The 23,092-nt window shown below is 49.7% G+C and overlaps 2 protein-coding genes across 13 annotated transcripts in view; one reads left to right on the forward strand and one right to left on the reverse strand.

Annotated features, from left to right (window-relative positions):
* Nucleotides 1–4,068, forward strand: part of TSPAN18 (tetraspanin 18) — a 110,670-nt gene extending 106,602 nt beyond the window's left edge. For all 12 annotated transcript variants that reach the window (XM_085548688.1, XM_085548685.1, XM_085548687.1 and 9 more), the window contains one exon: nt 129–4,068. In XM_085548688.1, coding sequence (XP_085404814.1) covers nt 129–176 — 48 coding nt within the window. In that variant the 3' untranslated portion in view covers nt 177–4,068. The remainder of the gene's footprint in view (nt 1–128) is intronic.
* On the reverse strand, nt 4,056–22,516 carry TP53I11 (tumor protein p53 inducible protein 11). Its single transcript, XM_015864506.3, has 7 exons — nt 22,401–22,516; nt 11,201–11,720; nt 10,102–10,160; nt 9,544–9,592; nt 9,016–9,112; nt 8,092–8,193; nt 4,056–7,114 (listed from the first exon to the last, which is right to left on the reverse strand). The coding sequence occupies exons 2-7, from the start codon at nt 11,327–11,329 to the stop codon at nt 6,981–6,983; spliced, it is 570 nt and encodes a 189-aa protein (XP_015719992.2). The 5' UTR covers nt 11,330–11,720; nt 22,401–22,516; the 3' UTR covers nt 4,056–6,980.
* Between the last annotated feature and the right edge of the window lie 576 nt (nt 22,517–23,092).

Raw genomic sequence — 23,092 nt, forward strand, 5'->3', positions numbered from 1 at the left:
AGGACAAGGGAGCTGGGCATTGCCTCAGCAGCCCCCATGAAGGCCCCGCTGCACCATTCTTCTGGAAAATGCAGTTGTCTCTTACCGTTCTCCATTTTATTTCTTCCCTTTTCTTTCCCCCTTCCTAGCTGTTCGCCATGATTTTTGCCATGTGTCTTTTCCGAGGGATCCAGTAAGAGGCACCCCATGAACTGCCACGTTCCTAATATGCTCAGAAGAAAGAAGGAAAATCAGATGAAACACAACCTGAAAACACACAAAAAACTTTATTTTTTTTATCAAAATGGGGTAGGGAGGAAAAATGGAGGGGGGAAAAAAAAAGAGGGTTGTAATATATGAATGACCAAAAGGATTGTACTTCAGGGGCTGGAACTTTGAGGTGATGTGCACTACACTGTACACCGGACCCTTGCCCAGAGCCACCCGCAGCAGCTGTGGAGCAGGAGCCCAGTGCAGCCGCTTACACTATGGACAGATGGAGCCTGTGGGGAGGAGTGAGAGGACAAGCACAACTTCCCCTCCCACCTGTCAGTGTGAAGCTGTGCCTGCCATCCACAGCTTCATCATGTTTTAGACAGCAAAGGACCGAAGAACAGCAACCCAGGGGCTGGGTCAGGCAGCAAGGTTGGCCGAAGTCTGGGATTGCCCACATGTGTTTCCAAGAAGTGGTGCTGGCAGCTCATCCAAGAAGCAGGCAGTTGTTGCTTGTGTGATTCTGGCTTTAACTCCTAGCCACAGAGTGAAAAAATACATTCTTCCATGTGTGTAAGCTTTGCCCCTATCGCCTGAAACTTGTCAGAGGAGTCAAATACTTCAGGGAGTCTGGCTTTTCTCTGGAGCCCTAAACGGGGGCAGAGTGATCTCACTTAAACATGGGACTCATCCAGGGCTGGCTGATGGTCAAGAGTTTGGAGCCTGCCTTTCTGATTTTTTCCTTTTTTGTTCAGTGTTACTGGGAAGAAAAAAGAGAGAGCAAGTTGTTCCCTGCTGTGTTCCCATTCCCTGGGAAAAATAATGGCCCTGATCAAGAATAGCTGATTCTGCTGCCTTCCTGAAAGGGGAGGTAATAGTGTTTAATACTTGTCAGCCTTTCACTTCATGCTTGCAAAAACCACTCTGTGGTGCTGTTATCAACATGTGAGGGCTGCTCTGAAAGTAAAGCCTCCTATTGTATTATATTTGCCCACAAGTCAGAGGTGGATGTTGGTGGCATGACAGTAAAGGTTGAACCTTCCCACCAGAATTTCGTTACTTGTCACTGCTCTACAACAGATGGCAGGAGAAGGGGCAGTTTGACAGAATGGTGTCAGACATATAAGTGCATATGAAGCAAAGATGTGTCTTAGGATTCATCCTTGTGGAAAACATGGCACTCATTGACATTCATTGATACTTGCTGAATCTTTATGGAGACCAAACGGTGGATGTGAGCACAGTGAGGCAGTGGGTGATTTCAGCAGTGGCAACAGTGGGCCACCTCCACTGGTGCAGATATTTATGAGTGTGGCATGCAGGCTCTTGTTCATCACTAGTGAAAATACACAGCTAATGGTAATGATTACGATGATAAGTAGTGGTCTGTAGCTGAGAATTTGCTCTATCGAATGGTGTTATTGTGCTCTTTGTTGTAGTTTCCATGGAAATAAATAGGAGGCATTACTTTTGGAGCAACCTATGTATATTTGCAGTGGATTTATACAAGCTTTACTGCTCCAGCAGGAGTTCCAAGCATGGTACTGGATGGAAGAGCCTGAGGTTCATCAGCCAGTCCCATGCCATCTACCTTACGCTGTCTCGTGGTGTCATTTCTGCTTGGGGGATTTCCCCTGAGGCTTTCCCATGGGCTCATAACAAAAGCATCAGGTCAGGATTGTTCTGGTCTGCCTGTTAGTTGAGAGCATTTCCTCCCTTGAGATGGTTTGACGTTTTGCTGATTATTATCTACTTAATCATTTGGAAATTAACTTGAGAAATATGCCCGGGACTGAACGTTGGTCAGAGATATTAAGGTGGAGCTGAGGCCCCAGGCAGGATCTGGGAGCATTCAGTGTGCAGCCAGACTGCTCCAGCTGCTTCTCCAGTGTTTGTGGTCATCGACAAAAACAGGTCACTGGCTTCTCTCCTCTAGAAGCCTCAGCCCCTGTTGGCTTTGTGACTCCTCTGGTTGCTCCCTGACTCCAAACTCGCTTTGCCTGGGGGAAGGATGGAAGGGGCTGTGTTTTTCTGTTTAGCTTACAGTTTTGTATAGTCTTAGATTAAGGAGCACTTTTATATAGGGTTAAACCAGCCCATCCAAAAGCTGTAGCCACTGCCAAGGAAGGAAAGAGAGAATAAGGCAGCAGTGAGGAGCCAAGCAGCAGCCTCCTGCCCTGGCTTGGCAGCAGCACATATGCTTTGGACATTCCTTACACTGGGGGTCTGTGTCCACCATGCAGATGCAAGTGAATAGATGTGCAGGCTGCAAAGCAGAAAGGAAAGCAGAAGAAAGAGTGGTCCATAATAAACAAAGATCCTGGCTGGAGAACTGGGATACTAAGGAATGGGAAAGAGGCCATACAGCTTTTCCAGGCTTCATTTGAGAAAAGCAGGAGAGGGCTGGGGTAGGTAGAGCAGCAGCCCACCTGCACTGCATCAGCAGCAGTGTGAGGCCAGGATTGCTGAGTGGCCTCAGATGTTGCATTAAACTTCATGAAAAGCTTTTCTGAACTGTTTCCCTCCAGACCTGTATTTAATGATGCATTTTAGCATTAAGTTCTGGCCTGTCATTTAATGAAGGAAAACGGCTTTCTAGCCAAAACCAGCGGTATTTTCACCAAACAGCAGGTGCTGCTCTTAAGATAAAAGAAGTCTGTTGCATCCGCTGGTCTTGCAGGGAATGGGAACATTGCACCGGAGCCAAGTGCAAACAGAGAGAAGGAAGCATAACTGCTCTACCTCTGCTTCAGGAGCTGGTGTCAGTGGCTGTTCTGAAAGAGCCCCTCACAGGGGAGGAACGACCCCATCAGCAGAGATGGCAATTTGGATAGAGGTGAGCAAGAGAAGCAGAAATACTTCAAAAGACTGAGGTAAGATAGCTGCAGGTGTATTTCTCTTCTGGCTTTCCCAATTCTGTACTGTTTTCTTTGGTTTTAGCTGATATTCCCTCTCTCCCTATCACTTGTCCCTATTCCTTCAAAAGACCCTTTATTCTTCTAACGTCCTGGTCTTTGTGCAGTTGTTTCCCCCCTCTTATCTTCTCCTTCACTGCTCTTTTCTGGATTAAGACTTCAACTCTCCACAGCTGTGCCACTGGGAGCACAGCTTGACACCACCGCAAAGGCCAGGCAGCACATTTAAATGAGAAATGGAGATCGTTGTAGAGATAAGGGCAAGTCTTAGAGTACCGTGGAAGTAGGCAACAGGCAGAAGGAATTGATCCCAGGGGCAGCTAATGAACAGGCGAGCACAAAAGGCAGACTCCTGTTGTATGGCAAAGCATGTCAATTTGTTGTTTTTGTCCAGTGGTAATGTGGCCACCCCCTCTGTTGTACAGTAGTTTTTCTCTTTTCAGAGCAGTAGGCAGGAGAAGCAGCTGTATTTTTGTAGGTGTTTTTAGCAGCTCTGGTGAATCTTGGGGGGTCAGGGGCTCAGGCTGCAGTCGCTGCTGGCTGCGGAACAGGGGGGGCTGTGGCTGCCTGGCTGCAGTGCAGTGAGCACAGCCCATGCACCTTGGAGGGAATAGTGGAGAGCAGCCCCCCATCCCTGCCCCCCGGCTGTTATTTAATGCTCAAATGACTGTCGCAAATGCCTGGGAGAAGGGCTGCGTGTGAAATAATGATGTTGGAAATCTATTTTAAAAGAAAAAAAAAACAAACCTGTAAATGTTCTTTTTATTAGATAGTGGAGCTAATTTATCCTGTATTCCCTACTGTAATGCTTTTTTATATTGAAAGGAATTGTTTTTTGGTAATATAAACCAGAACCCAAGGCTGAAGCATTCTGCACGGTTTTTGTGTGCGTTTCTTAAAAAAAAAAAAAAAAAAGGAAAAAAAGAGTAAAAAAATAAAAGAAAGATATTGTGACAGTGAAGTGAAACGGCTTTAATTTTCACTATTTGCTTGGTGTTAAGTACAGTCACTTTCTTACCAAAGGAAAAAGAATAAAGTCAGTTACAGCAGCCAAAATGAGGTATAAACTCAAGTGTCCCATTCTCCCCTTCCCCCCACCACCCCAAGTAAAAACCCTTGACCAGAAAGAATTGGCCAGCTTAGGACAGACAGACAGACAGCCTCTCTTTTGTCACCAGCTCCAGTTTGCCAGATGGTGGTTAGGCGTAAATAAGGCGATGCAGAGAGTTCCGTAAATGTAAGCTTTCTTCACCCTCAAAACTGAGGGCTTGAGGAATGCAAGGGTTTGGGTCTCCCCCATGGAACAGGGTCCGTCCTGCATGTGCCTGCTCAGAGCACAGCCTGCAGCCCTGCTTGGTGATACACACATACGAGCAGGTGAATTGCAAACTATCCCTGGGGAGATGACGGCAGTCCAAAGCTTTTCTCACATTTCAGCACATAAGGAAACTGATGCCAATGGAGATCTTCTCTCGGCACATCAGAGCCTGAAGTGATGCCTTAGGCTTTTGATCCCAAATTATGTACGCAGTTGCTACCTGCAGCTATGATCCCAATGCTGCTATCCTTAGGGACACAATACAAAAGCTTCAGCATTCCCTTCCTTTTTCCCCCCCTGTCGTATTGCTGAAGACAAACAGCCACAGTTGATTTCTGTCTGCACTGCAGAGACATCAAATGGCAAAACCAGAAGTGGCTCGCTGCTCTAAGTCTTGCAGAGACAACAGGGAGCTAAAGAGGAATCTGACCTCACCTGGTGTAAAGCTGTATTGGAAAGCTTTCACCGTGCCCCCATCTACTTTAACCATCAAGAAGTCTTTAGAAAGCTGACTCATTTCTCTCACTTGCTAGTTGGCATTTCCAGGTACCCTGATCAGCAGCCAGCAACAGCCCTAAAGTCAAAACGCAACTAAGATCCTCAGTCTGCTGCCAAAGTGAAGGGGAGAGGACAGCATGAAAAAGGCCCTCCATTTCCTCTTCTGTAAGATTGCCCTTGGTCAGTTTTACTTGTCTTTCCTAGAACTGCTATTTCCCACCCCCTCACCCCATGATCAGTCTGTATACATTCATGTGACCCCAAAACACAAAGACTCACGCTTCACTTACCTATACCAACAACTGCAGCTGTAGCACTGTGCTGCCCATGTGGCCAGTGTGCAGGGTGGGAGCAGAAGCCATGGCTGACACCTTACAGCTCTCCCACCAGCTCTGTGCTGCCCTCAGGGCTCTGTGTCGTTATCTCAAAGAGAGACTGTCTCCCTCCCAGAGCCTAACTCTTCCACCTGAATAAGAAGGCTGCTCTTAAATAGCAATTTAAGTTGCTTGCTGTCCTGTTTTGAACACACTGAGAGCAGCTTGGCAGGGTGGGAATCTTCAGCATTCAGCCTTCTGCTGGATGTCGTCAGTGTTTCCTGTTTCAGCTACTCCCAGTGTTCTTACCTGACACTTTGCATGGCCAACAGGTGCAACACATGAGGCAGCTGCTTCTAAACGCCAACAACACAAACACACCATACAGTTACTACCTGCTAGCTTCTTCTAACTCTACGAAGGTACCAGACAGCAAACAGCTGTAGCTCCCTGTCTCACCAGTGATCTGAGGTCTGCTGGTCACACAAGCACTGTTTGTGCAGGCATCCTTCTGCTGGGACTATGGGATGTCAGCTCAGTTCCAGGGCTCACTTTGATCCTGTCAGCAGTAGCCCATAAGTCCATAAGTCCATATCCTGTATGCAGCCCTTCTGGCTTCAGTCCCACAGAGAATAACAATGCAGCCTCCAGCTGTGGGCAGGAATAATCTACAAGGAAAGCACTAAGAAGTTGGGCAGATGATACTGTTAAGCCCAGGTGATGATATAAGAGAAAATGGCCAGCAAATGCTATAGCACATTCAATCCTTCTCTAATTGACAATAATGCCTTCATATGCCCCTCCACCCGTGCTGCTCTCTGTAGCAGTTAAACAGTATCCTAAAGCATCTCAGTGGGACGAGCTTTGGTCCAACAAGATCACTGCTCTCACAGCAGACTCCAGTCCCCACTTAACTAAAGCCTCATCCCTTCTGCCTCACGGCTGCCACTATCAAAACTACTGCAAAGCTGCAGCTGTAGGAAGTGTTCTGGGATGGAGACAGAATGCTGGCCTAGGAATGTCATGAAACATCCCAAGCAAAAGGATGTCTGTGTTCAACAGGCTTATTCCAGTAGCTTCCTTTACTTCTCACCTAGTATAATTCAAGCTGTGACACTGTTCCCAGTGCTATCCCTACGGAGGGAACAAGCAAGGAGTTTCTTTTGCTGCCTCTCCTGCCAAGCTTTGCAAGCACCCAGTGCAAAAACAAAACCAGAGCTGGACCTCCAGCAGTGAGGAAAGAACAGCTGTCTGCAAACTCAGCAGCACTGACTCCCAACCAGCTCCCAGCCAGGCAAGCAGTCAGCATGTGCTAACAGGGACATGGGCCAAGCACGTGAGGATGCATGCCAAGAGGCACACACGAGACCCACTGAGGGGAGCAGACGAGTCCTTCACTGGACAGGGATTTGGTTTCTTGTTTTGTGCTTTGTTTAAGAGTTTCAGAGCCTACAATCCCATTGACCAGTTCTCCAGAAACTTGGCTCTTTCCCTGAGCCCATCTCATGCACTTCACTTGCCTCCCTGCAGAGGGGACTGCTGGGGGGCCCACAAAATGCTGTTCTCCCCACACATCACCTGGCAGTGCCACCAGCACCGGGTTACACACTGATTCATGCCGGTAAGTGGAAAAGAAGTATATCACTTTATAACAAAAAGGGACTAACAAAAGAAAAGTTATAATGCAAAATTACCGACACAAACCCCCCCCTCCCACCCTTCCCATGACAAAAAGCCCAGGAATTAGACTTTCTTGGGACGGCGTCCAACTTGGTAATAATAATAAATGCTGATGAGAACAAAGAAGACTCGGCTGACCAGGAGGAGCACAGCACCCGTGGCCATTCGGCTGCTCTCGACCAGGGAGACCATGGTAACTGGAAGAGAAGGGGGAAAATGAGGCAGAGGTTGGTAGTGGAAAGCAAACTCAGTAGTACATCCCTGCTTTCTACTGCCCTCTAAGGCAACTTCTTGGAGAGACCTGCTGAGCCTTGGGAAGGCAGAAGCTTTCCACCCTCACACATGCAGCAAACCTACAACACAAGTGCTTAGGTAGATTGATTTCACAGCCTTAACATTAGCCACAGGCTCCCGTTAATAGCACCACTTCTCTAAAGATAGCTCTGTACAGACACAGACTGCCAGTCTGACACCAGAACTCAAATGTTAACTGTGGGAGCTACTCTTAAGCTTGTTTTGTGGTTCAACCCCTTCAGTGCTGATAAATATTTGTCACATGTAGAAGCGCCCATAAGATATACACGGTCCACTCCCCATTTCCTGAGCATCTCTTTTCTGTTACAAACACAAGCTACTTTATAGCGTAGTTAGTGAATTGCCAATACACATAACACAAAAAACCTTCAGTGCTAAAATAGATATGCCCCCCCAAAAAACAAGCTGGGCTATGACCTTCTGTGCTGGTAAGGCTGGAACTCCCTCCCTTTTTATGTAGGTTACTACAGCCTCCTCTGGTCAGCCCCAACATTTCAGCAGCCCTTCCAGGAGGTGGTCTGTGCTGGCTACAGGGGCCGGGTTGCTCTAGGGTAGCAATTGGAATAATTTGCAAATAGATGAATTGGCATTTTCCCTTCACCTGGTCGCCTTCCTGTGAGTAGCCTGAGGCAGAAACTACCCTCATGGGGAAGGAAAAGGGAGAGAAGCTGGCAGAGAAGGTGTCTCCAGGTAATCTCTACCTTGTGTGACAGAGCAAAGGAACTCTGTAATGCTGGCACGACTCAGCACAGGGACAGCTGAGCATGGGGTGCTAGGCGCAACCCTTCTCACCCACTGTGGGCTAGAGACACAGCTCACACCCCACCCCATGCTTCCACCTCCGGGCTTAGCTGCTCACCCAGGAACTGCACAGCAAAGTAGCACGCCTCCGTCAGCAGGGTCCAGCGGATGATGACTTTCTCAGCCGTGTACAGAGCATTCCACATGATGAGTGAGATGCCTGCCAAGCAACAACAGCACAGTTGCACCAAGGGCCAGGGATCAGCAAGACCAGGCAGCCCACCTGCTTGTTCCAGGTGAAGCATTTCGGCCCCCATGGGGTGGATGCAGGGGAAGCAGCAATGCCAGCAGTTTCCCCCCTGCTTTGCCCACTGCAGCTGCTGCACTTCCAGCCATCCCCACGAGATGCTGCTGCAGCCTGTAGGAAGAAGGCAGCCAACAGCCCACCTATGCGAGGGCATCCAAGCCCTGCTGCCTGCCTTCCGTCCTAGCCACCCCCACAAGCACTCCTTGCCAGAACCCAGCTGTCTGTTTGCATCAGGCACCACCAGTTACTAGCCTCTAAAAGGAGGGTGGGTGAGTGGGTGCCCAACAGCTACATTTCCTAGCAGTGCAGCACAGGAGCACAGCAGTCACAGGATACCATCATGTACGGTAACTGTTCAATCACAGCCTAAACCACTCATTGAGCACCTGGGGAAAAGACCCAGTCAGCCCTGGGAGCACAGGTGAAAGCAATTCCCTTGTGTGACCCATAGGGGTGGGGCCTAGATGCACCTCTCTTAGACCTCATTTAAGGACTGACTGCCACTGAGAAAGAACCTCTGGTTGGAGATCCCTCCTCTGTGGAGCTTTTCCTAGGAGTCTTGCTGTTCAGAGACAGGTAAGCACTTTTCCTTTGTAACACCATTCTATTCATGCTAGCCTCTTTGCTACTACTATGCCCCTTTGACTGCATTGACCTTTCTGATTGTAATACACCCCCTGCCCTTGTTCCCCTCTCACCCTATCACTCCACACCCACTGCTGTCATGACACTCACTGAGGAGGGCTCCTCCATAGAGCCGGATGGGAATCTTACTGCTCACTGACTCCTCACTGAAAATGGCATCGTAGAGCTGATCAGGGAAAGCCAGGGCCTGGAGAAGGAATGGGAGAAACTCAGCAGGACATTCCCAGCACCATCAGAACGTGCTATCTCAGGCAGGGGAAAGTGGTGCTCTGACACTGAGACTTGATGTGATCTGAGCTGTTGGCCAGGAAACTGGAAATTAAGGAGGTGTGAGAGATACCAGTGTGTCAGCTACTTGCTCTAAGGCCAGTTTCTATGAGTGAGGCTGTCATGCCACGTGTGGTTTATGAATCTGCTAATAAAAACAGACCCTGGAAATGGGAACAAACTGCCAAGGGCGCTACTGGTAAACTCATTGCAGAGTTACAGCAAGGGCAAAGGCCTCTCAGGAAAAAGAAGTGGTGGCTATAGAAGGCAGAGAAAGAGAAATTAATGGCTGAGGACCCGTACCATGGCATCCAGGAGCTGGTGGTTACCTAGGCTGCCACCCTCACTTACCATGATGGCCACCCCAGAAAACATGACGGCGGAAACCAGTTGCCAGACCCTGCATTGAAGACAGAGGACCTACAGTGAGCATAGAGGCAAACCTATCTCCCCTGCTTTGCAACACCCTCCTGACTGTATGGTTATTAGCCTTCGTTCTCTGTCATCATGCAGCCAAGGCAGCCACAGGTCTTCTGCGCAAGGATGCGGGTCCCCCGTACAATACTTGCTCCAGCCTCACTAGCCAGGGAGAGCTGAAATTCAACACCCACCCCCCACCCCCAGACACACAGAGGGGGGAAGGACCTTACAGGGATGACAGGGAGCACCTCTGGCCCTGAACTGCCCCCACACCTTCCATCACCTGCCAAAAGACCAGAGCCCATATCCTTCAATCTATTCACGGGGGAAGAAAGCAGGGCCAGTTTGGCTCTGCAGCCCTGAGAAACCCCTGAGAAGGGAGCAGTGAGGGTATATGGCAGCATAGCTGGTGTTCGGGACAGGGCTGGCAGGAAGAACGCGGCCAGGCACTCTCTGATAGGCCGGCTCTGAGGTGTCCCTATATCTTACCTGAGCCCCAAGGGTTCCCGGACAGCAAACTTGATTTCATTTCCCAGGACTTGGCTAATCTGAAATTCAAAGAAAAGGCACAGGGTGACTGAGCAGACCCTTCCCCAGCCTTTAGGCAGCATTTGTTGTTCCTGGGGACGCACCTTAATCCTAGGTGAGAGTTTATCTTCAAGAGATCTGATAGGAGGACAAGAAAAAGGAATTTTTTTGTGATCCCTTAGTCCCAAAACCTGCTGAAGACTGATTTGATTTTCATTAGGGTCTGCAGCCTTCACTGCTCCCTGACTAGGACTGCTAGGGCTGGGCCAATGTTAATTCTGGTTTCCTGTTGCCTATGTAAGTAGGGACCTGCCACCTCCCACGTGTAGCCTGTGGTCCTCACTAACCAGCCACCACAGCAGTGGAGGCAAAGCTGCTTGAGAATTTTGCATAGAAAGGAGGTGCAGGATGGTTCACAGGAGGACAGGAGCCGGGCAGAGCTCGAGAGGGTACTTGGGACAGGGCTCTTGAGAGATGAGCCCTTGCTCTCCAGCTCTGGTATTTTACTGAAACAGATTGTGCACATTCATTTGTAATTTGGACCTCTTCAGAGAGGCGCCGCTGTGTCTCTTGAATCACTGCTCCAATTTGCAGTGCACAGGTACTGGTATGTGATGAGCAGCATAATTGGCTGTGCTTTGCTCTGCTGGCACTGAGCTGGGTAATGGGTGTCTCAACAATAAAATTTCACCAATGAATTAAAACAACTTGAAGGCAGAGCATTACCATGAAAAGTGGTTTCAGGCAGCTTTTATGTATACACCAGGCTACACAGCCTGGCCCTGCTAAGGGGCAGTGACAATCTTTTGTTGCCCTTACAGAGCAGAGCTGGCAGCCCTGGTTTTGCCATAGAGGCTGCAGAAGACAGGTGTTGGGGAAAATGAAGAAAATGAAGGGGAAAATTATCAGCATGGTGCGGTTGAACAGTGGAGGGCACTTCACAGATTCGCTGGTCACCTTTCTGCAGCAATGGCATCATCACTGCAAGGAGCAGCATGGAGCACCCCAAGGTGGGACCAGGGACATCACCCTGCACTGATGGTGACTCAGTTCCTCTCACCTTGGAGCGATGGACCTCGCCATCATCATCCTCACCACCGACCCCCAGGATCTTGCGTGTCTTCAACCTGCTCACCAGGTCAGTCTGGCTGTGCTTCTTCATCAGTGGTGGGGGCTGCTTGGCTGCCATGGCAGTGTGTGGGCTGCAGGCCTCCAATCCACTGGTGGGAGAACTGAGGGGAGAAGCCTGAGCCACGCTGTCTGGGAATGCTGCAGGGCCAAGCCCCACACCTGTGGGTCAGCCCAAGGTACAATTCTTCTGCTGGGCTGGCCACAAATGGAGGGCTTCCACCTCAAGCCCACAGGGCTCACAGCTGTGATACTGCACGAAGTGTTTTCACATGAAATCTCACAGGATTCATAAAACAAAAAATTTTTAAAAGAAGCGCAAAATTCGTCCTTCTAGGCCAGCAGATGGCTCCTCATCGCCCTGGTACTGAGATAGGGAGCTGTAGGCTGCCCATGCTGGCTGTGGGGAAGTCGTCCAGGTCTGTGAGCAGGGCACCAGCTGTCACCACAACCTGCCAGAGAGGAAATAAAAATAAAGAATCAGCACTTGGCCACAGAGGCACCAAAAGGGCTGCCCTGCCTGGCTAGCCTTTGCCATCAGCCCTGCCACAGGGGCAGAGGAGCTGTGTGAGCCTGGGCACCGTACTGTCACCCATAGCATGCCTTGTATGTGTGTCTATGCACTGAGTGCAGCCTTGAGCTTCACCAGCATGTGCTGGTGCTGTGAGCTATTTGGACCTAACCAACCTTAGTGATGGAAAAGACCAACATGATCATCTAAGTCCACCCACCAACCCATCGCTGCCATGCCCACAAATCAAGGCACACTCCAGCCCATCCCAGAGCAAGGCAGTGTCCATGACCTATTAGGAACATGGTACCTCTTTGCTTTTTCCTATGCTAAGGCAATTAACTATTGTTAAATACTCCTCAGATGAGAGGAACTGAAGTCACTAAATGATGCTCTGCTTTTAGTCTCTCTCCTCACCATGCATTACATCCTTCAGCTCTATCTTAGGCAAAATGCCATACAGATCTCAGATACTTGTTTGCTTTTCCCCCCAGGTACTGCAGCCCAGTGGTGCCAGAACACATCGTCCCTATGGCTGCAGGATTCTAGAGGCAAGATCCTCTGTGAGGACATTTGCTTCCTGGGAAACAAATACAACAGCAAACAGAGCACAAATACTGGCTAAGAAAAGAACAAAGCAGAAGTAACTGACAGAAGCTGAGGTAGGAAAGACAACTTCTGACTAAGAGTGGAGGTGTCAAGAATGTCTGGATGATGATGTAGACATCATCAGTCCTAAAACCCAGGAAAATCAGTTCATGAAATCTTTCCTCCCAATTTGTTTTCCTTTCATCTTAATTCAGCAAAACACAAAAATATATTTCCATTTGCCATTTCATCCCCCAGGAGAGCCATAGAAAAGTCCCCTACAGGCACCAGACATGGCTCGCCTGGTCCCAGTAAGCACAGGGCTCTAGCACAGGCAATCCCTCACTCCAGCTGCACTTTCTCACAGCTGTCCCAGGAGAACAGAATTTATGCCTGCATCTAAAGAGTTTATGAGTCTTCAGAGAGTCATGAAATGAGAGGTGTCAGCTATGTTGGCATTGTGCAAACAAGTGTTCTCCTGCTGCCTCGCAAAGGATTTGCCTCTCAGGAAAATTTATCCAGTGTTGTCCACTGGAGCAGAGTTGTTTCTGCAGGCCCCCCAAGCACACTGACATAACTCTTCGCAATGCAAATCTGGGAGAACTTGCTGGGATAACGCAAAGGCTGAATTGAGTGCTCCAACATTTAACAAGATCCCTTCAACAGTCCCAGGCAAGATGCTTTTCAGCATCTTTAGGTGGGAAGCGAAGAGGAAAAAGAGACATCTTCAGATGTAGAGAATCCTGAGGGCAAGCTGTAAAGGGGAGGAGGGAGTTAAAGGGAGGACTTGTAGGCTAAAGAGAGATAAATAGCTCTGGGATTACATGGGCAGGTTTGCAATTCTGACTGCAGGCAAACAGATCAAAATTTGGTTTCAGCAGTTGTGTTGCCAGTTGCCTTCAGGGTGTGAGTTGGTGGAAATGATGATGTCGATAAATTAGTACTGCTCTCCCACTAAGAATTTCCACTAATTTGTGGCAAACCAGTGGCTAAGAGCTGGGACAGCATAAACTAGCTAAAAATGCCACTGAAATAATCACCGAAGGCCATTCTGATACATGAAACCAGGCTCCCACTGTGCTAAGCACAGCTGTGGCACAGCCTTGCAGCCAATCCCACGTCTCATTATCCCCATCTTCCAAGGAAGGAGCCAGTCTAATGAATATCAAATATTAATGAATAATGAGCTAATGAATGCATTAGCACTAATTCAGTGGCATTCAGATAGAAGACGCCGAGGATCTGAAAAATGTTATACTTACATTAATGTATCCTGACACACTGAGAGTTTAGAGGAAGTTTTCTATTAGCATGTACGTTCTCAAAAGGGAACCTCCACCTCATCCTGCCTTGGTTTTCTCCTCAGTCCTCTCTTCCAGTATCCCAGTGGCTGAGTAGATCAATCAGCACACAAAGGAAATTCCTATGCACCCCTTCCATCCCCCTGCAATGGGCAGCACCTAGTGCAGATGAAAGAAGGCTTCTTTTCCTCCAACAGCCCTTTTCTTCACAGGCTCCAGTCATGCATATGGCAACATTTCAGCAGCTGGAGCTGCTGGTTTCAGAGTTCGTAAGTCAGTATACCAGAGGAAACCTAAGGTCTTGAGCCCACCATGATCTGCTGGTCCCGCGCATTTAACTAAGATGGTGTTATACTCGCACAGTGGATGACTCTTTCCAGCACTCTGACAGGAAACACGACATGTCTGACAAGGACAGAACTTCCTATGAAAGAGATTAAGGATAGCATCCACAGAGGTACTCATCACCTTTGCTCTTGCAAACATTTGACTGTTGACTCAGTAAGTGGGATCTAAGACACTCCCTCGCACACACAAAGGCACAGCATGATTAAAGATATCTGTGATGGAGCAGACACCTGAGGCAGAGCTCCCCCTGGTCAAGGTAACAACAGAAGCACAGCCATCTCCATGTTGTATTTCTGCATCTGTGAGCCAGCCCTTTCCTAGAGTTCTACCCAGAGCTGGGATTTGAAATGATTAAGACCTCTCTGCCACCAGTCAGCTGAGGCAAAGCATTGCTCTTCCCACTTCCCAGTGGATTTGCTCCATGCCAGCTGCAGCACATAGCTTTGCACATTCTGGGCTACCAGCAGATCCTAAAAAAATAACAAGATCAGTTATGTTTTCTGCTGGGAGCAACCCTTGCTCGGACTGAAGGGTACAGATCACTAGCCTAGCAAAGAGAAACACCCAAGCAGTTTCTGCAGTCAGGAAGCCTCGGAGAGTGCACAGGGCCATACCTGATCTAGCTGAAAATACTGGGATGCCCATGCAGTACGATGACTAGAATTCAATCATCAGAGCAGCATGATGGGACTGCCACTCCTGACCAGTCTGGCACAGTCAATACAACCAAGAAAAGAGGCTGCTCCAGATTTCTCACCTGGAACAAGCCAGACACGCAGAACCCCCACCACCAGGAGCACCGTGAACCAGGGCCCAGCTGTAGCACCAGGGGTGTGTGCCCCGCCTCTTTCATTGCCCATAGGCTTCCGATTTCCTCTTGCAGAGAGAACAGGAAAGTTTCTTTCCGTATCACAGGAAGTGTTATACAGCAATCCAAAGCTGCCAAGGGCTCCGTTTTCCCAACAGAAAATAATAAAAAAAAAGTCTGCTTCTCAAGAAGGAACAATAATTAAATCCAGCAACCACGGCCCTGCTGGTTGGCTAACCACCACCTGCAGCAATACACCAACAGTGAGCCTGAGCTCCACCTCAGGCAAGAAATGCTGTTCTGCACCCATCAGCAGCATACAGAGCAAGTCCATGGCTCCAGCACACTCAGGCAGGAAACCTGCAGACCCACAGCAACCATCACACATAGCACCCACATGTGCTGGGAACACAGATGACTTGGACATCATTAGCTGATGACCCCAAGGATTTGAGTTCCCTGGGGCACATAGGAGCCAGGAAGCTGAAGGAGGAGATGAAATGCATCGGGAATGGGGGCTGTTTTTCTTTAAGGGAATGAAAAGAGAATTCCTCTTTGATTTCCCAGCTGTCTCAGACAGGTGTTTGCAGAGACAGGCCCAGCAGCTCAGTGGGCCATCTGTCCTGCAGATGAGTTCTAGAGGGAAACATTAGAAGGAAAAATAAAACCCTCATGCATACACAGATTAAAAAAGGGGAGGAAAAAAAGAAAATAAAAAATAAAAGGAAGAGAAGTGGGCTGCTTGCATTTCCAACACCAACTTCAAACCTGATTTTCTCTCCATCGTGCCCACAAAGCCTTCACAATTTCCATTCACAAACTCTCCACAAAGCTGATGCCCTTTGCTCCTAACCATCATCCAGCTCTGCCCCTGTCCAGAACTCCAAAGGAAATAATACAAGAATTACATTTGGGAAGTCTCAGCCCCCTCAGCAACATGAGAGCACAATGTCCCTTTGCATTTCATCATCAAGACTGTAATTTCAAAGCCATTCTTGATGGCTTCTCCCTCAGAAGATGAACTACATCTCCAGCAACACTATTTCTACATCCACAATCCAGTAGGTTAACTCATACAATGTAATGGCTGCAATTTAGAAACTACTACAATGCCTACGAACATGAAACGGAAGATGAAATCAATATGGCTGTACCGCTTCTGCATCCTACAAGCAGGAGATTTTTGACCTGTGTTGCATGTGGATCTGCAGCCCCAGCCTGAGAACAGCTGGTTCGGAGAATCCCCAGCACTAGCAGGGTCTTTTTCCTTCCAGTTTTGTAAAATGGAGGAAAAAAAGAAATGAAAAGAAAAAACAAAGGGCTCCTCTTCTCCCATCCTCTGCCATTGATCTGACCAGATGTGCAGCCTAGGCACACACAAAGAGGGGGAAAAGGGCAGACGAATATATTTGCATTAAGCAGGGAGAGCGCCTTTTGGTCTGAGCAGGACACTTTCAGAGCCCCAGACATGTTAACCACCCCCCCAACCCCCCAGCATTCAGGTCTTTCCTTGTGCAAACGACAAGATTTGATTCTGCCACACAGAACACTTGTAAATCAGTCCTGAGATGGGATGGCCTCGATGAGCAGCAGCCAACAGCTGACTTCTCACTAACCCTATACGGTAGGGTATTTCCCATACCACATGGCTACATCCCACATCCTACTAATTCATATTCATGTGCTTTTATATGCACATATCTTGTACAGGATATATATACTTAAATATGAAATATGTGATTTGAGCTGAGCATGAGAAGAAAGGAGGTGATCTTTGCTCCCCTCTGCCCTCTGTGTTGTCAGATGGGCCATTGGGGCTGCCAGACCAAAGGAGCATTTTGGCATTACCTGTATCTCAGTCTCATAGGACAGCAGGGCATAGGGAGCAAGCCAGCTGTGGGAGGCTGGAGAGAAGCTACCTCCTGCTCCATTCACTGTGCAGGAGGCAGATGCCAGATTTCATCTCTCAGCCCCACCAATCACCCTGGGACCACGTTCTCACTTCCTCCCAAAGCGATTTGCCAGTATTAAGCCCTGCTCATTTGCACACAATTGCGGCTCCCGGTGCACCACTCCCCAGTGGCTCAGACAGGCTCCGGAGATGCTTAGCAGAAACCCAGCAGGGACAGAGCTCCCAGTGCAGCACATACCGCAACTATTTGGTAGCCTACCCAAAAGTGGCAAAAATCTCCCTCTGACACCCTTCTGGTTTCTATAGCAACAGGTTAATGTTAAAGACGTTAAGATGCAGAACTCCTCAGCCTGGGCAAACAGAGATAGATAGCACTGATTTAGGCAAGGGAAACTTCTACATAGCTGGTGATAAGAGAACAGGTTTGCTGCCTTGCCAGTCAGCAGTGCTGCCCCTCTTTGCAGCCTCACCCAGGCCATTTAAGCTTTCCCTATTCCATTTGTCCGTTCTTCATGGAAAAACAGAACTACTGCCCAGGTTCATCTCCAGCAGAACCCACAGCCTTCTCCCACAGATGCTGTTCAGCTCCTGACAAGTAGCTCACACAAACCTGACTTTGTTTTTTCTTTGGCTAGCACTCTGTGCATGCACGCATGTGCGTGTATGTGCACATGTTTGTTTATGCATGAGCTGCTGGCTCCAAATTATGCACAGATCAACAAGACACTTTGAATTCCCCAACTGTGAAGTGCGTGACATTTAATCTCAACCTTCCTTTCAGAAATCATAATGTGCGCTATCAGCAATGGGCACTCAGTACACAAGCACCCTTTAGAAAGATTTCAAAAGAAAAAGATGATAATATAAAGAACCTGTAGACTGAAAAAGAGACAGCGTCTCAGATGAGAGTGTTCTCCAGCTTTCACAAGAGGCCAGCGAAGTGCCCTGCAAGGAGCAGAGACAGTACGCTCCTGTTGCAGGGTAAATGCATTTCACAGATGAAGAGAGTGGGGGCTTGGAAGTGTGAAATGTGTCACGGACCCAGCATTCTCCTCATCTCCCCATTTTCAGCTGCCTGGGAAGCAGGCAAGGGAAGCTGCCCTCATAGGTGCCTACTGTAGGATCGGCTGCATCATCTTTTGGAAAGGTTCCTTCCATGCACTGAGTTAGATGAGGCTTTTGGTTACTATTATATATAGGCAACATACATATAGGAATTCCTGATTTTAGAATTCAGTTTCTCACTACATTTTCCAGGCAAACACGATCTCACTTCTGCCCACCTCACAGTAGAGAGTCACGCTTTGGGATTATAAAAACCTGACAACAGTCTACAAGGAAAGGGGTTCCCTTCTCTTCTGCTGTGCATGGAAAAGGGATGTCCTCAGCAGACCTGCTCCTAAGTCACAGCCACAGAGGATGCTCAGCAGCCCAAGGAACTAAACCAAGATTTTTTATAGCATTGGGAAAGCAAAGGGGTGGGCATCAGAGCACAGCATCAATAACCTTGGTGTGTTAGGTTGTCACTTCCAGAGATGGAAAAAACTGGGAGGTTCTCAGAATACTGTATACACCAAGCTCCAGTAATATTAGCATCATACATCAGCAGCAGTGCACATGTATATACATGAATGTGTGTACACACACACAGGGCAGGGAGGAGAGTGACATGTACATTACAGGCTGCTCAGAAACACGCCGAACCATGGCCAACACGCTTGAAACTTCAGTGCTGGCATGAAAGGCAGATTAACTTTATTCTCAGTTACCTCGTCCAAGTGAAGTGCAGCCTTTGACTCCTGGCAGCTTTCTGCTTTCTGTGAAGCAAAGTTTGGGTGCTTTATTGCTGCTTACTTTTGCAGTAACTTTCTTCCCAAGTCATGAGCAAAATCCAGCTGATTTCAGACAGCACACAACAAGCTGTGAAAAGTCCCCGCCATTCTGCAGCCCCTCTGCATGCAGTGCTTCTGTGCTGTTTGCATTTCCCTCTCCCTCTTTGCAGGACGCAGCTCATGCTTCCATCTCTTTGAAATACAACCCCACATGAAGTGCCAGGCAGCTAAAATTGAGTGTTCAATAAAAGGATTCAGAGAGACTTAAAAATCACAGATCTTTAAAATACTGTGATCCTCAAGAGAACACCCGGCATTCCCAAACTCCTCCACGGTCAACAATCCAGGGTACAATTTCTGAAGGCACATGGCTCCCTTAAGCTCTGTATGGCATGGCAGCATCTAACAGGGGCTGGAGTGATTTTAGGGCTCAACACTGAGACTCCTGAAATAAAGGTTCAAGGCTCTCCGTGGCCATGAACAACTGAAGACCAGAGGTTCGCATTTCACTCATCAGATGGAACCAGAACAAAAGAGCCCTTCAGCTGCCATCATGGGTTACTGAATGAATTTGAGCTCGGACAAAACCACCAGCTGAGTCACCCGCAGGGTTTTCTGAAGATTTGTGGGTTTTCCCTGACGCTCTCTTGTTCAAATGCTGACACGGCCTCAGACTGTTTACTTTCTCAACCCAGGCAGGATACAACTACCAGTGGCACAGCCACAAGCCTTTGTGTGGAGCTCTGCTTGCACCTGCTTTCCCCCTGTGCCAGGGCTCACAGTTGAAGCGCTGCCTGATTTTAATAAGAAAAGGAGGGATGTCTCTGCTGCAGGCAGCAGCAGGCAGCTGCAAAGGGGCTCTGCACTCATCTCCCTGTGAAGCACAGAATCCCTTCAAACAAACAATTGGGCTGCTGCAGGCAGCGTGTCCGGGTTCTCCAGCACATGCACCTCCACTACATCACTCGTGCTGCTAATGGCACTCCCTAAAAGAAACCACCAGGTCACTGTTTGATTGATTCCTGGCTGCTGTCCCTGTGAGCTCTCAGTGCCTTTGACTTGGGTGATCTTAAATCAAATCCCCGACAGTAACTTCAAGGAAGCTCAGCAGCCACAGAGCCTGCTACCAGCCTTCTGCACAGGCTTCTGAGCCCACTGGGCCAATAGCAGAAAATGAGCACGGGGTAAATGAGGATGACAGATTTCTGACTGCCTTCATTTGCGGCTCTGGGCATCCCTTTGGGTCACTGTTTGCATCCCACCATAGAGCTGGGTAATACAGCACATAGTCCAGCCACGGTCTGGCAGGGATTGCCAGGTGAACATCAACTGTGTGGTTAAGTGGAGCATTCAAGGCAGCACAGCACCATGCAGTGACTGTCCTGGAGGGCCACACACGTCCCATAACCCGGTGTTCTCCATCTGCTCTTTGGGCACAGTGCAGCACCACCGATGGACAGGGACATCAGGGACATGCCTGGAGTGGCATTAGCCCCTGCACATGGCAAAGAACCTCACAAACAGAAGAAACTGAAGAAGGCCAGAGGGTTGTTTATCATTGTCCTTCATATCTGAACTACAAAGCAGTCTCAGGCTGTAGGTGGGTTTGTCTTTGTGAACATCTTTTAGCATCTTGAGCATGAATGCTTCCAACTCAGAGAAGACTCATGCCAGCCCATGGACAGAACTGAACTCACATTTTCCAGGAAAGGGGAAGGAATGATGCTGCAGGGAACACCTGGTGACCTCTGAGGTCCTGCTTTTGTTGGTCTGGGGAAAGTCCCAATATATTTGGGGGAAAACATTTGGTTTTTCTCTCCCAAGACTTGTTTTTACATTATTACATTTTAAAAAAATTAAAAAAATAAAAAAATTTTAAAAAAGCCAAAACAGAACAACAACAACAAAAAAATACCACAAAAAAAAAAACAAACAACCAACCTAAAACCCACACAAAACTCAGAAAGTCTTTCTATAAATAATGCCCCTGTAGTGCCAAGATCACCAGGCCATTCCCCCAGCGTGAGGACAAAATCAGAACATAAACAATCTCAGCATATTTCTCCGGCACATAGGCCTTTATTCCCCTGTGCCAGGGGAGGGCCTGGAACCCAAGGCATGGCAGCAGGAGACAGACTCCCATGGGAGACTGATCCCCCTGGTACAGCCTACATCATGAGCTCCAAGTCCGGGTGGTTTTTGTTTTCAGGCAGTATCCAAGCAGATCTCATTAGAGGTTTGAGTACTGGATGTGGCACACACATGGCAAGAAACAAACTGCCTTCCAAACAGCTCCCAGAGTGGTCTGTGGGCAGCAATTAGCACAGCCCTTTCTCAGCCCAGCCCTGCTGCTAACCTGGACCACTAGAGTGCTGCAGGACCAGCAACTACCAGCTGGAGATGTTCTCTGAGCGTTTTGCACTCAGTGATCATTGGGAACACAGTAGAATTTCCCTTTGGATCAGCTTCCAGCAGCTCCAAATGGACAGAAAGCCTCAGGCAGAGCATCTCACTGGTTTATTCTTCTGCAGATCTAATGGACCCCCAAGGCATGTTTCTGGAGATGCTCTGCTGTCCTCTCCTCTCTGTAATAAATCCTCTCTACAGCTCTGCCAGCAGAAGGGACAAGTGTCCCCTGAGACCACAGACAGACGCTATCTCTGCAGCCTCCTGCTTGGGATGAGCCACCCTCCTCTTTACGCACAAGCGTACAAACAAGGAAACACTTGGGAGAAACCAAACCCCACTCTCCCTGCTGGGGGCACCGGGACACCACTGGCTCACAGCATACTTCTCATACTGTGCGTGCACAAGGGACAAGACGTGTTATGGCCAGCTGGGTACCTTCGTGCCCAGTCTCAGGAACTTGCTTATTTGCGGTTTTCACCAAAACCTGTGATAACTTCCTCTGAGGGTAAGAACTTCCCTGTCTAAAGGATAACTGCTATTTATTTATTTTTAAAAAGCACTCACCCACAGGCCCTGGACGTCATTACTCAGCAGACCTTGCTTTTGTACAGATAGAGTTACCGAGCAAGTTATTTATGCCAAGTCCAGAATAGCCGGTGCTCTTGCACACTCTGTGATTTCTCACGGCTCAGCTGTACTGCTGGTGGCCCTAATGTCAACACAGTTTTGGTCACCGCTGGCGCTTCCACCTCCCAGCCAGGAGGAGATGGATTACACAGCACCCACGTAACCACCGGCAGCTCGAACTGCCGGCCCTGCCTCTGGGGCAGCTGCTCGAGGAGCTGCGACGCTGCAGTGGTAAGGGAGGCTCGGGGGCCTCCAAGTGCTGAGCAACCCTTCTGCCATCCCGCACCCCCCTCGTGCCTTGCTCCATCCTGAAGCACGGCTCACACTTCTCCCTCCATCACAGGCTCCGTTTCCCGGGACCGAGCCCTCCCGGGCACTCCTGGGCACCGCGCTCCTGCCGTCACCCCACAGGCAAGCAGAGGTGGACGAGGTGATGCGATATGAGACCCGAGCCCTCGAGTAGCGTGGGGAGGAGCAGTCCCCAAGCTGCTGCCGGCCGAGGGTCCCACGTGCGCTCCTCTCGCCGAGCGGCACACAGCCGCCGTCCCCCGCAAGGCTCAGCCGCGCCCCCGTTCTCCCCCATCCTCCCCCGGCACCCAGCCCGCACCTCCCGCTGCACCGTGCACGGGCAGGCGTTGACGGCCCCACTGCCGGGGTTGCTCTTCTCCTCCTCGATCCCAGCCTGCGCGGCTCTGGGGCTCCCCCCGAGCTCCCGGAGTCTGCGGGACCCGCGCTCCCCATCCCCGGCAGCGCTCCAGTACCGGCACCGCCCACTCCCTGCTCCGCTCTTACTCACCGCGCTACCGCGCGTCTCGGCGATGGAATGGGGGACCGGAGCTGCTGCCCCATGGGCACAGAGATGCGGATCAGCAAAATAAGCCGATCGCCGGCGCAGCAGTGCCCGCAGACTGAGCCCGGCCCCCGGCGCGGCGCCGCTTTACCGCGCCCCTCGCCCGCCCCGCCCGACGGGGCGGCCCCGGCCCCGCCGCGCCCCCGAGCCGCCCCCCGCCCGCCCCGGCGGAGGTCGCCCGTGGGCTGCGGGGAACAAAGAGCTGCGGCCGAGGGGAGGAGGCGGGGGTTGCTTCGAGTGGTTGTGCGTAGCCCGAAGCCGCCAGGAAGGCTGCTGAGGTGGGAGTTTGTCTTGGAGCGGGGTGAAGTCAGAGGCTGCAGGCGTGTCTCCAGCTCCGGTAATAACGCAGAGAAGGGGAGCGAGGCCCTCGTTGGTGCTGCTCAGCCCGGAGGCCTGCTGCACAAATAACTCCCTGCAGAAAGCCAAACAAAGAGAACCTGGGTGCGGGGGCTCGCCCGTGCTTCTCCCAGTAAGCAGCAACCAGGCTGGTTCCTGCTGTTCATCACAGAGGCTGCGGGGCAGCTTCTTGCATCCCTCCATGTATTCCCTGTGCCGGTCCCAGAGGGGGCACGCAGGAGCTTCGACACTTCAGTTAGCTCAGGCCAGGTGAAATAGTAATGGAGGGGAGTGGAAACGTG

Source organism: Coturnix japonica, chromosome 5 (genome assembly GCF_054131305.1).
Source record: "Coturnix japonica strain WE chromosome 5, WE-NBRP24, whole genome shotgun sequence".
Classification (NCBI taxonomy): Eukaryota; Metazoa; Chordata; class Aves; order Galliformes; family Phasianidae; genus Coturnix; species Coturnix japonica.